Here is a 13598-nt window from a genome sequence, read left to right on the forward strand (position 1 = left end):
AGGTGTGTGAAAAAAAAAATGATAGGTAAGAGACGAGGATATTTAAGTAAATTCAATAAAGAATAGGAAAATGAGATATATTAAGTAATTATTTGAGATATGTTTAACACTTGCCGAAGTAATTGATAAACTGCCGGGCATCAATACTAACTTTTGTTAGACTAATTATAATTTTTTTCTTTAAAAAAATTATATTTTTTTATAACGTATTTTTTAATATTTTTTTGCTTATTAAGTAAAAATATATTAAATACTTTTGTGTTTTAAAGACATTTAAGGAATTTTTTATTAAATATTAAAAAGGTTAATTAAAAATATTATGAAAAATATAACGTTTTTAAGTTAACAGAGAAGAAGTAACGTTCATCCTCGGCTAAGAAGACGGTTTTCTTTTTATTAGAAAAAAAACTTAATTTAGTTAAAATGTAAAATAATAAAATTTAAAGAAGAAAGACTAATATCCTTTCAACAAAACCATGTACCTTTTTTTTTTTATTAATTTTATAATAGAAGAAAGCTCTTAATGTAAAATTAAAATATATTATTAAAGGAGCATAACAAAAAAGACCAGTAAAAAAATTAAATAGATTCCCTGTTTTGAAAAAAAATTGAAATATGTTTCTTACACAACTAAAATCAGTTCATGCATAAATTCAAATTAAATTTTCAGTATAATTTAAATCATTTAACTTTAAAAATAATTTTATCTTATATATAAACTAATTTAAAATTATAAAATAAATTTATTTTATTTTTTTATAAATACTTATTGAAAAAATTATACAAAGACGATCATAATGTAGATTTTTTTTATAATGTAATTTCGAAACTTTTCAACAAACATCTTCAATATCACCGTTAATAAATAGAGAAGATGCCCCTTTCGAGGTCCAATAAGATAGAAGAGTTTAATACACTGATTTCTTTTTTTATTTTTTATGAAAGATGTTAATACAGTGGACAATATAAGATTTTCATATTACTAATTGTCAATAAATAATTCTAAATATAATTTCAAAATAATTATTATAAAAATTAATAATTTAATTATATATCACTATTTCAAATTCATTAACATAAAAAATAATATAAAAGAAATAAATGTATACATAATCAATGATTAGACTATTGAAGATTTTTTAAAATGTAAAAAAAATAAAGGGAATTAAATTACAAATCAAGAATTAAAGAAAGACAAAAATGTAATTTAACTTATTTTATATGGAACAAAAATTTAATATATATATATATATATATATATATATTATATTTTTACTATTAAAAATTCAATTAAATAATGATATATGGACATTAAATTAAAATTTCATAACACATATTTAGTGAAAAGTATTTCTTATTCGAAGTAAAATATACAAATGAATATCATTTAAACAAATAATTTACTAACATAAATATACAAATATAATTTTCATACCTAACAGATCATTGTTCACAAAAAAAACCCTAATAGATCATAGGTTTAAATCTGTCTTGATCGAAGACATTATCTCCTTCCCTAAATTTCCACATATATAAAACAATTTTGGTCCTAAGTTTTGTCATTTTATTTTATATTTTATCTTGTATTATTCACATTTCCAAATTGAGAAATATTATTTATATAACAAATCGTACAAAATTTTAACTAGAAAAAAGGTATGAGATGCAATAAATAAAATAAAAAATTATGTGATATAGAGATGGAGACATAAAACATTAACTTGTATAAACTGTTGTGTTGTTGTAACTAGTAAGAGTCTAGTGTATTTCCAATTTAACTACGGACAGCTTATAACATGCTGATAAAGTACGCTTATGTCCATAATAAAACGTGAAATTATGACAACTTTATATTTTTATTTATTTTTAAAAAAGGAAAATTTAAGGATAAAATAAAAAGTGCCTGAGAAATAAATAAGGAGAAGAAAAGGATAAGCAAAGTTGATAAATAAAGATGCGACTATTACTGAGCAAGTGGCTCAAGTATGGTATATGTATCTACTTAGTAGTTACTATACTCTAACATGATGGTTTCCTTCACGATCCAAAGGAGTTTGTGTTTGTGCTTTTCTGTGCTGTGAAGAGTAGTAGTGGTTGTTGTTGTTGTACATCGTTTCAATCAATCCTCGATTAGGTTGACTACTACTCCTACCCATAACCATACCATACACCCTTTCTACTTTGCACACTTTTTTTTTTTTATTTACTTGTACTTAGTGCTAACTCTTTCGGTTGGTGCACTTCAGGCAAGCACGCTAACTCTCTAATTTCTGAACGGTTTTTGTAGTGTGAGAGCCAAAGTTGGTAGCTCTAGAGAGACATAGAGAAGAATAACAAGATGGGGGACAAGTCCCAAGTTTTGGAGGCTGTTTTGAAGGAAACTGTTGATTTGGTAACATTAACATAGATAGATCTGAATCACTTCATCCTTATGTCGTTCCTTCTTGTGTCTTGTTTTTTTTTCACTAATGGTTTTTTTTTCTTTAATGAATTTGTGAATGCAGGAGAACATACCCATTGAGGAGGTTCTTGAGAATCTGAGATGTGGCAGAGAAGGGCTCAGCAGTGAAGCTGCTGAGGAGAGGCTCACCATTTTTGGTCACAACAAGCTAGAAGAGAAGAAAGTACTACTCTCTCTTCTTTTTTACTCATTTTGATTAAATCCCACTTAAAAAAAAATTGAATTTTTATGATGAATTTATCTTCTGTGGTGTTGTTCAGGAGAGCAAATTTTTGAAGTTCTTGGGATTTATGTGGAATCCTCTGTCATGGGTTATGGAGGCTGCTGCTATAATGGCTATTGCTCTTGCAAATGGAGGGGTGAGTGCACTTAGTTTTTGAGAGTTTATATTGGCAATGAAGGTGTGAGTTTGTAAGTTTGATTATTTGGACTTGTTTCTTAATTATTATTTTTTTTTTTTGCAGGGGAAGGCTCCTGATTGGCAAGACTTTGTGGGTATCATTACCTTGCTTCTCATCAATTCAACTATCAGTTTCATTGAGGAGAACAATGCTGGTAATGCTGCAGCAGCTCTCATGGCTCGGCTCGCTCCGAAAGCAAAGGTGTCGAACTCAGTGTCTTTCTTTTTGTTTTATCTCAGAACTGTGTGGATTCCATATTCTTATTGGTTCAGTTTGCATCTGGAAGGAATCTTTTCTTTCTTTTTTTCCCTTTATAGTTTCATTTCTCATGGGTGTGTTTGTGAAGGTTCTTCGAGATGGTAGGTGGAATGAGCAAGATGCTGCGGTCCTGGTTCCCGGTGACATAATCAGCATCAAACTTGGAGATATTATTCCTGCAGATGCCCGGCTTCTTGAAGGGGATCCTTTGAAAATTGATCAAGTGGGTTATTTGTTTATTATTTGTTTATATATCTTTCATATAATACTTTCTCTTTGAATCCTCCACATGCCTAATTGGTCAAATTATCCTCTTTTTCCTTGGTACTTCGTACTTTTCAGTCTGCACTTACCGGTGAGTCACTGCCAGTGACAAAGGGTCCTGGTGATGGAGTATATTCTGGTTCTACATGCAAACAAGGAGAGATTGAAGCTGTGGTCATTGCTACTGGTGTTCATACTTTCTTTGGGAAAGCTGCTCATCTTGTGGATACTACCAATCAAGTCGGTCACTTTCAAAAGGTAACATAAGAGAGAATTTAACTTTCTCCCCCCCTTGCTGTTCAATTAATATTCATAGTTCAGAATTTCAGATTTCATTTTTGTTGTATTTTTTTGCCATCTTTTTCAGGTCTTGACTGCAATTGGGAACTTCTGCATATGTTCAATTGCATTGGGGATGGTTATTGAAATTATTGTTATGTATCCCATCCAAGATCGGCCATATCGTTCTGGAATTGATAACCTCCTTGTACTTCTCATTGGAGGAATTCCAATTGCCATGCCCACAGTTTTGTCTGTGACCATGGCCATTGGTTCTCACAGGCTAGCTCAGCAGGTCAGTTAGTTTCTTTTGGTCGAGCACCTTGGATTTGGGTGGACATATAAGAACTAATAGTGATAATGTCTGCAGGGGGCCATCACCAAGAGGATGACAGCCATTGAAGAGATGGCAGGCATGGATGTGCTTTGCAGTGATAAAACTGGGACTCTGACATTGAATAAGCTTACTGTTGACAAAAATCTTGTTGAGGTTGGTTGCTGAATGGTGTTTGCTGAATGGTGTTGTTTGCTTGTTTTCTTTGTATTTTATTTTATATGCACTCGTTGTGATAAATTTCTTATTTTAACATTAAGGTTTTTGCAAAAGGAGTGGATCCAGATACTGTTATTTTGATGGCGGCCCGAGCTTCAAGGCTTGAGAATCAAGATGCAATTGATACAGCCATAGTTGGGATGTTGGCTGATCCAAAGGAGGTTAGTCATAGTCATAGATTTATTGTTCGCTGGTATTCTTCTTGAGGCATATTTTTTAGCTTCAAGCCAGCAACTATAATCTGAACATTTACTTACATTTTTGTAAATTCAATTTGATCTGGCTTTTTACTTTTTTAACTTACTGCTACTGAAGGCACGTGCTGGCATACAAGAAGTACATTTTCTTCCTTTCAATCCTACCGATAAGCGGACAGCATTGACTTATCTTGATCAAGATGGCAAAATGCATAGAGTAAGCAAAGGTGCACCAGAACAGGTAATTTGACAACATTGTTTGCTTAATTTTATGTTAATATTTGCTCTTGTGTATTGTCATTGTGATGTCCTTTTTATTATGATTGTTAGATCCTGAATCTTGCACACAATAAGGCAGACATTGAACGTAGAGTTCATTCAGTGATAGACAAGTTTGCAGAGCGTGGTTTACGATCTCTTGCTGTAGCATACCAAGTAATTAATTTATTGCTTAATCAATTGGTGCATTTGTATACCTATGTTTTACGCTGGAAATGTTAATTGGGGCGTCTCCATTTTATACAGGAAGTTCCTGATGGAAGGAAAGAGAGTGCTGGAGGCCCGTGGCAATTTATTGGCCTTTTGTCTCTCTTTGACCCACCTAGGCATGATAGTGCAGAAACAATACGAAGGGCACTAAACCTTGGAGTAAATGTCAAAATGATTACAGGTCTATTATATAAGTTAGTAAACACCTTTGTTTTGCTTGTATTACGATATTGAATTCATTGTTCTTTATAGTTAATGACTTTAATAAGGATTATAAGTAAGCGGTTTTATTATATAAGAAACTGATGTGATTGGAGTCCTGTGAATGTTGGTAGTTCACTAGTCCTGCAACATCTGATTTATCTTGCTTGTTATTCTGGGATTTAGCAAATGTTTATTCACCAAACTTGTTTTACCTACGATTGAATTTAAATTTACAGACTGGTAGGTGAAGGCTTTTGCTTTAGATGGGTTTACAACTTCACAATCTGAGTATCATTGTCGTACTGTAAGGAAAGAATTTATGTGATCCATGGTAACATTGGAAATTAACTTATGCATTTAGAGTAAAGGATTTGTTTTTCAAAATGGCCAACAATATAATGCATGTTTGAAATAGTCAACTCCATATCCTCCTCCCAATTTTCAACTATGTATCTTCCTTTATTTTTTTTATCAGGGGATCAGCTTGCTATAGGAAAGGAAACAGGTCGTCGCTTGGGAATGGGTACCAACATGTATCCTTCATCAGCTTTACTTGGGCAGGACAAGGATGAATCCATTGTTGCCTTGCCAATTGATGAACTAATAGAAAAGGCTGATGGATTTGCTGGTGTATTTCCTGGTATGCTTTGGTGTTGTAATTGCAATGTATTGTTTTGCTTATTGTTTGACATGTAGAAGATGGAATAACTAACTGTAGTTATTTAGTATTATATGATTCTTTGCTGATGTATGTCGGTTTATATATTTGGTCAGAGCACAAGTATGAGATCGTGAAACGCTTGCAAGCTAGGAAACATATTTGTGGAATGACTGGTGATGGAGTGAACGATGCACCTGCCCTCAAGAAAGCAGACATTGGTATAGCTGTTGCTGATGCTACTGATGCAGCTCGCAGTGCATCTGATATTGTTCTAACAGAACCTGGACTTAGTGTTATTATTAGTGCTGTTTTGACAAGCCGAGCAATCTTCCAGAGAATGAAAAATTATACAGTAAGCTAATGAATTATTGTTAATATCTTTTCAAAAAAAATTTCCCACTTAATCATCTATATCGTGTTACTTCAGCTGTTATGATACTCCACACCATTCATTAGGTTTTGGGAAATTTTTGTTTTGTCCTGGCGATCTCCACTTGGGATATCATTTGACTAATAGATTTCCTCTTTCATGCAGATTTATGCAGTATCAATTACAATACGTATTGTGGTAATTAAATTGTTATGCAACTCTGGATTTATTTTCTACCTGACATGGTGTTTTGAACAATGTACTTATTAGATGGGTCTAATTTTTTTTCTGTTTTCTACATGTTTGACATCCTTACAGCTTGGTTTCATGTTGCTGGCTCTCATTTGGAAGTTTGACTTTCCACCCTTTATGGTGCTTATTATCGCTATCCTAAATGATGGTTTGTTGTTTCTTCTGTGACATACTGTCATTGTTTCCTCTTGCTTGTATTCTGCAGCATGCTTCTATGTGATTCTGAGCTTATTGGTGGCTAATATTACTTTGGCGTTGTAGGTACTATTATGACAATTTCAAAAGATCGTGTAAAACCATCTCCTCTGCCAGATAGCTGGAAGCTAGCAGAGATATTTACTACTGGAGTTGTGCTTGGAAGTTACCTGGCAATGATGACAGTTATATTCTTTTGGGCGGCATACAAAACTAACTTTTTCCCGGTATGACTTCTGTGATTTCTAATCCAAATCTAAATTTATTGTGACATCTGTGCATGTTCATCCCTTAATGGCAGCAATACTGGGAGACTCATTACTGTTTCCTATTTATGTGAAATGTGAATCAATGTCAATTTATTCCTTTCATGGATTCTGCTTTTGGCTTTTGATTTCTTTGGATGCCCGATTGATTTATCTTGTTCTTCTCTGCTATGTTTTCAGCGAGTGTTTGGAGTCCCAACTCTTGAAAAAACTGCTCATGATGATTACCGGAAACTTGCCTCTGCAATCTATCTTCAAGTGAGCACTATTAGTCAGGCTCTTATATTTGTAACTCGATCTCGAGGTTGGTCTTATGTTGAGCGTCCTGGTTTATTGCTGGTGTTTGCTTTTATTGTTGCTCAACTGGTAAGCTACATAACCTTTTAATCCTGTTGTGTTTTTTCTTTCTTCCCTTCATTACATCAACTTTGATGATGAATTTGTTGTGTGCAGATTGCCACCTTGATTGCAGTATATGGAAACTGGAGCTTTTGCTCAATTGAAGGAATAGGTTGGGGTTGGGCTGGTGTTATATGGTTATATAACATCATATTCTACATCCCACTTGATATCATTAAATTTTTAATTCGCTATGCTCTGAGTGGTAGGGCTTGGGACCTTGTCATTGAGCAAAGGGTGAGTAGAGCTTTTTTTCTTGAGTTTGATTACTCCAAAGCTGGTTTTAGTTTTTGTTCTATGCTTATTATGGATTTCATTATGTTGTAGATTGCATTCACAAGGCAAAAGGACTTTGGAAAGGAACAACGTGAACTACAATGGGCACATGCGCAAAGAACATTGCATGGATTACAACCAGCTGACACCAAGTTCAATGAGCGTACACATGTCAATGAACTCAATCAAATGGCCGAAGAAGCTAAAAGGAGAGCTGAAATTGCAAGGTAATTGTTTTAGGCAAATGTTAATCAGTGTCCTTAGGACATTGGTTAAGAAATTAAAAGAACTATTTTTTATTGGGATGCATAAAATTACAGTGTCCATAATTTTTTTTATGTTTTCTTATGATTTTTATCATAAATACTTCCCGCTTTGAATTCTTTAACCCTGAGTACTGGTTAGCCATACCCGTTGTTTTATTTGACAAGGAATTAAGATGGGGATATACATCAAAATATTGCATTCATGACTACAATGTTTTGAAGAGTATGGAACAACAATTAGACAATAACTAAAACAACTTCTATTAATTCTCCTAAAAAATGAGATCAGACTTTTCAATTCTGTGTCTTTCGCGAGGGTAACATATATTTCGTAGTTAAATTAAGTTGTTTCCTAATGTCCTATAGACCCCATTTATTTATTTATTTTCAGGTTGAGAGAACTGCATACACTAAAAGGTCACGTAGAATCAGTTGTGAGATTGAAGGGGCTTGACATAGACACAATTCAGCAAGCATACACAGTCTAAAGATGCTTATATATATTTGCATACTTATACTGTAAAGAGTTACATTCTGATGTTGCTGAAGAACCATATAATGTAATATGATCACACACTTCAACTTTAATGTCCTTTTTACTCTGCCGTCTGTTTTGAGCACTTAAAGGAGTGCTTTTGTGAGGTCACTTTATGTCATCTTGTTTCTTGTTATCACTCTATCTGTCACACATTCTCCACAATTTCATGATGCCATGAACGAAGAGAAATTCATATTCACCCTTGTATCTTATGCTTCTGATTTCATTTTCTATCTATGTACCTCAATTTCTTTCATCTTTGGAAATTAATTATAAAGTTTGAAGTGAATTGGCAGAAGAGCGTGAAGTTACGGTACGTTTGCGTTTGGTTTGTTTATAAGCATATATGTCACGGAGATAAGTACCTTATTAATAAGAGTGAATGTGGATATTCCGTGGTGAGGAGTGTGTTTTAACAATAAAGTGCATTGTTGTAACATTTGATGAAAATAGAGGTGTCAATGTGAGTTGCGGCTCTTTAACTAATTGGGCCTAATTCGGCTCAATAGTGGATCAAAGCGACCTCAAAGTCGGCTAACCTTTTGTTATTATTTTAAGAGAAAAAAGATATTGTGAAATATTTCTACACTATTATCTAATTAAAAATCATCATTTATAATAAATTTATTAACTTTCGTAAAATAATCTTAAAAGTCATATCGATAATGACTTTTGATTCAATAGTAGTGTAGAATGACTTTTGATTCAATAGTAGTGTAGAATGACTTTTGATTCAATAGTAGTGTGGAATTATTTTAAACTATCAATGTATCACCATTAAATTCTTATTTTAATCACTCAATTAATTTTTTTAAAAAATTAGGTTATTAAAATTGTAATTTCTAAATGATCTGTAATATTTAGATTTAATAGTAATATTTTATTATATTTTTTTTATTTCTTTCTAATTTTTCTTATTTATTTAATTTAGGCAAATTAACTCATGTAACCAAGGCGAGATTTTATATGTGTGTGTGTGTAGCTCAGTGGAGTTGAGTAACTTTGACACCACGGGATGAAAATGAAGAGTGAATGCATCGCTATATTTGGCCTCATTTGCACAAAAGTGTCCTTCCCTCACCCACGGTTTCTCCAATTAGAATACTTTGCACCAGGAAACTGGGATAATATATCATCTATTTGTGGTCCTAATAATAACTAACATTTGATATTTTTTTAGCCCCCAATCCATGATAGAAAGAAAGGAATGTGCTTTGGAGCAATGAGCATCCATATCCTAGAAGCCAAAGGGTTAATGGCGGATAACATGCTAGTGCAATGATGGTATATTACAAGTATGCATTTGCCGTTACAAGCTCTTTTGAGATTCTTAGGACCACGTACGCCACTTCCTGAAATATGCATGGTTAGCATTAGCAAGGAGGTTATAGGCAATTTTGTGATGTTATAAAGAGACCATCACAAAAACTTTTCCAACTGACACTTTTAGGACCAATCACCATCTTCAAAACTGAGGGACACGACCTATAATTTTTACACCATTCTTTCATAAAGTGTAAGCTTCCTGTAAAGATTTTCTAAGTTACCACCAACAGAAGTTCATTCAACTGTTGGTAACGAGTGAACTCATATTTCACAAATAATATGAATTTGATTTTGGTTGTAGATACGAAGAAGATCTTGTTAATATATAAATACTTTACTAAACACTTTTTGAGTTTATGTTGATCTTGGTGAGTACTCAGAACCTAACATACTAAGACTTTTTTATATATAAGAAAAAAAAATTAGGTTAGAGAAGCATGTCCTAGATACTGGAGGTAGATTGTTGCCAATGGCTGCATGGAAGTGATCGATGCTAATTGAATATTGTTACAAAATATAATATGTTTGATTTAAACTATCGGAAGTGAAAACCCAAGTCAAATGAGAAGCAATTCTCAATAGCTTATGCATTTACAGTGAATGTGACGTAAGAAAAAATGATGTAAAATGCATAAACAATGCAAATCCAAAAATGATGTTAATGAAGGACTTCAATTTCATTGATCAAGAAACTAGTAAACTATTTGCTTAAAAGGAGGAATTAGCAAGTATTAGAGAGGGAAAATAGAAAAAAAGATTTTGATATTTACAAATAGCCGCTCGTGAGATTGTTACAGTTGAGTTCCGATCTTCATTAGTTAACTTAAGCACAAGGTGACATAAAACGAACTCGTTCTCTCCTATTTGTAGTGATATGCCAATTACTACGAACAAATTTTTATTGCACAATTTTTTTTGATAAACCAAATTTCGTGTGATGTCTTCACTTTTTGAAGTTTTTTTTAATAAAGAAAGGTTGACTGTTGCAAATGAAAGCATAAGAAATCCTAATTAGGTTGACACCTCTTACAAGATTCTACATACAACAAGCCAGAAAATATCATTAAACCATAAAAGAGAGGAACAAAAGACATGGGAGACATAGATCAAACCCATTAAAAAAAAAAAACTATTTGAGTCTGTAATTTGTATAACCATATTTACTCCTATTGAAATCAACAACTAAGAATTGAGGGAGAGAGCTCCATCAGTAAAATCTACCGAAAGAGTGAGCTTTATCGGCCAAAATGTCTGCATAAGTATTTTTCTCCTTGAAAGTGTGACCAACCAAATATCTTATCCTACTGGTTAAATTTATACAATTAGACCATTTGTTATTCAATTTTCAAGGCCCTATATTTGAGTTCTTAAATGACTGCACCAGCAAGGATGAATCACATTCCAACCACAGGCTGTGCCAACCCTTTTTATGAGGAATCTCTATTTTTTGAAGTAAGATGCACTATTTTGCAAAAATATAAATTATGGCAAGTTAGGTTTGATAAATATTTCACATTTTTATTTAATATTTTTGTAAGAAACTATAAAAATATATCATTAGTTTCATATTATATTTTTTTTTATTTTTAAGATTTATATGAAAAATAGGCATATTTTGATGCATTTAGAGATAAATTATAAAAAAAAATGTTTCTCAAAGTAAACAAATTTTTAAGCTTTTCATTTTTGAATTAATTTGCAATATAAGAAGAGAAAATTCCAGCATGTTTAATAAATTTCTTGCCATAAATCATATCCTCTCATTAATTTGATAATGTATTTAACTACTTATGAAAAATATTAGTAAACTACTTTTTTAAGTAGTACACTTTAATATATATTTTTTTATTAATAGTTAGAATTTATCTAAAACTACTGAATAAAAAGCATTATCTAAAACTTAAAAAATCAAGAGTAGGAATATTTAAAGGGTCTCGTATTTTTTTTAACTGAAGATAAAAATAATTATTAGAAAAAAATTATATCAATAATGTGTGATGTTGGCATTTCTTGATACAGCAGGTACACTTTATTTATAGCTTATGAATAGAAAATTTCATTGGGATCCAAGTGATGCGGATCAGAGCCTTGGAAGCTTGCAGGCATATGTACTTGATGCAACGGCCTGAAATAGAAACAATTATGTTTTTGTACAAATGGAAAAATAAAGCAGAAACAATACTTAAGATATTGATTTTTTTTTTGTTTTACATATTTTTTTCCTATAAATTTAGGTTGCTTTATTTATGTTTCTCAAATTAAAAATATTTTTTTAATCTCTCAATTTAAAAAATATTTTTTAACTCCTCTTCATAAAAAAATAACATCTCAGTCACCCTAGAATCAATCTAAAAAATTATTTTAAGAAGAGAGATTAAAAAAATCCTTTAAGTTTTTCTGTAATTTAAATTTTAAACATTTCTCTACTTCCTCATTTTCTTTTCTCTTATGGTAGTTTGGTTGGAGAATAAGTGAAAACAAATAAAATAAAAAGAAAAAAGTATACGGATGATAAAATATTTTTTCTGTTTAATTGAAGAAAAAGTGAGGGAAAAAAAGCTTAACTTCTAAAGACAAAATTTCAATTCTTTTCCTCTTTCCTTAACTTATTTTCTTTTTGTCGGAAGAAACCGACTATTAACCAAACACAGGATACATTCTAGATAGATAGTCTAAGAATAAGTTTGATGAAGCGGAAAAAAAACAATAAAAATATTAAAATTAAAATAAAAAAATATAAATATGACATTAGTAAAAAATTTCCTTCAATTTCTCTCCTCTATTTACCTACCCAAAAGTAAGACTAAACAATTTTTGTGTGTTGTGGATATATTTTAATTGGTGAGATTAGGTGGAGAAGTTATAAAAGAATGATTACTGTACGCACACAAATGAGCAGTTAAAAGGTTGTCAGGCCTTATTTTATGGCGCATTTGATATTTGATACGGACCTAATAGTTGACTATATAAACACCATTTTGTCGTACTATCTAGTATAAATATACGGTGACATCACTGCTATACAAACCAATGTTTTAGGATCCAGGGCATTGTAGAATTTCATATAAATAATAATGACAAAATGATTCATTTTATAAATAAAAACATAATGTGAATATTGAGAAAATTCTTCTTTTCCATAAATCAACCACATCACTACAGCTTTGTTTTGATGCTGACAGAAAAAGGTGAGAAAAAACAAAATAAAGAATAAATAATTTGTTGTTATTTGAATGAGAGATTAGGAAAATTATATTTAATTAAAAATAAAAATCATTTGAAAAATATAACTATATTATTAAATTATTTTGATACTATTTTGATAAAATATTAAATAAATTTTTAAATGGATAAATTTGTTATTTCAATAAAAAAATTCTTTCTCATTTTCTCTTGAGTAGATAAAAACTCCTAACCCTGCAAAATATTTTTTTTTTACTTTATACTGTATTTAGTTTTCCATTTTATCTTAAATATAAATAACTTAACATACAATAATTTATACAAAAACTTCAAATGTAAGCACAGTTGCATAAATAATTTTCTATCTAGTATACTCCTCAATCACGAAAGGATCCTTTTGGCTTCTCTCTCTGCCGATTATTTTTTTAAAGGAAAATGCAATTCTTAAAAATAAAAAGTTCATTCTAAAAATAATATTTCTAGTGTTAGGAGTTATAAGGTTAGCTTGTTGACTAAAAGGATAAAGAAAAGTTTTGGATTCAAAAATCTCTCCCACTAACAACTAATGTTATTACAATAGTAATTAATAAAATTATTTATTTTTTAAAATGTAACAAATTTTTTTTTATAAATCAAAACATATAAAGAAATTTAAATGAATTTTGTAAATTATCGTAAACGTATATATTCGATTAATTGTTAATAATTATAACTACTACTATTATATAATAATTTTTTTTAGAGATATTTCATCTAATGA

At 31.0% G+C, this 13598-nt stretch overlaps 1 protein-coding gene across 1 annotated transcript; it reads left to right on the forward strand.

Annotated features, from left to right (window-relative positions):
- Positions 1-1975: 1975 nt before the first annotated feature.
- On the forward strand, positions 1976-8585 carry LOC114392569 (ATPase 11, plasma membrane-type-like). The gene is made up of 22 exons (XM_028353753.1): positions 1976-2134; positions 2288-2392; positions 2505-2624; positions 2722-2820; positions 2926-3063; positions 3209-3343; positions 3463-3642; positions 3752-3958; positions 4034-4153; positions 4258-4377; positions 4532-4654; positions 4744-4848; positions 4939-5083; positions 5582-5746; positions 5881-6119; positions 6303-6335; positions 6456-6537; positions 6651-6811; positions 7031-7216; positions 7304-7486; positions 7577-7752; positions 8183-8585. The coding sequence occupies exons 2-22, from the start codon at positions 2339-2341 to the stop codon at positions 8277-8279; spliced, it is 2868 nt and encodes a 955-aa protein (XP_028209554.1). The 5' UTR covers positions 1976-2134; positions 2288-2338; the 3' UTR covers positions 8280-8585.
- The last annotated feature ends 5013 nt before the right edge of the window (positions 8586-13598 follow it).

This window comes from Glycine soja, chromosome 17 (genome assembly GCF_004193775.1).
Source record: "Glycine soja cultivar W05 chromosome 17, ASM419377v2, whole genome shotgun sequence".
In the NCBI taxonomy this organism is placed as follows: Eukaryota; Viridiplantae; Streptophyta; class Magnoliopsida; order Fabales; family Fabaceae; genus Glycine; species Glycine soja.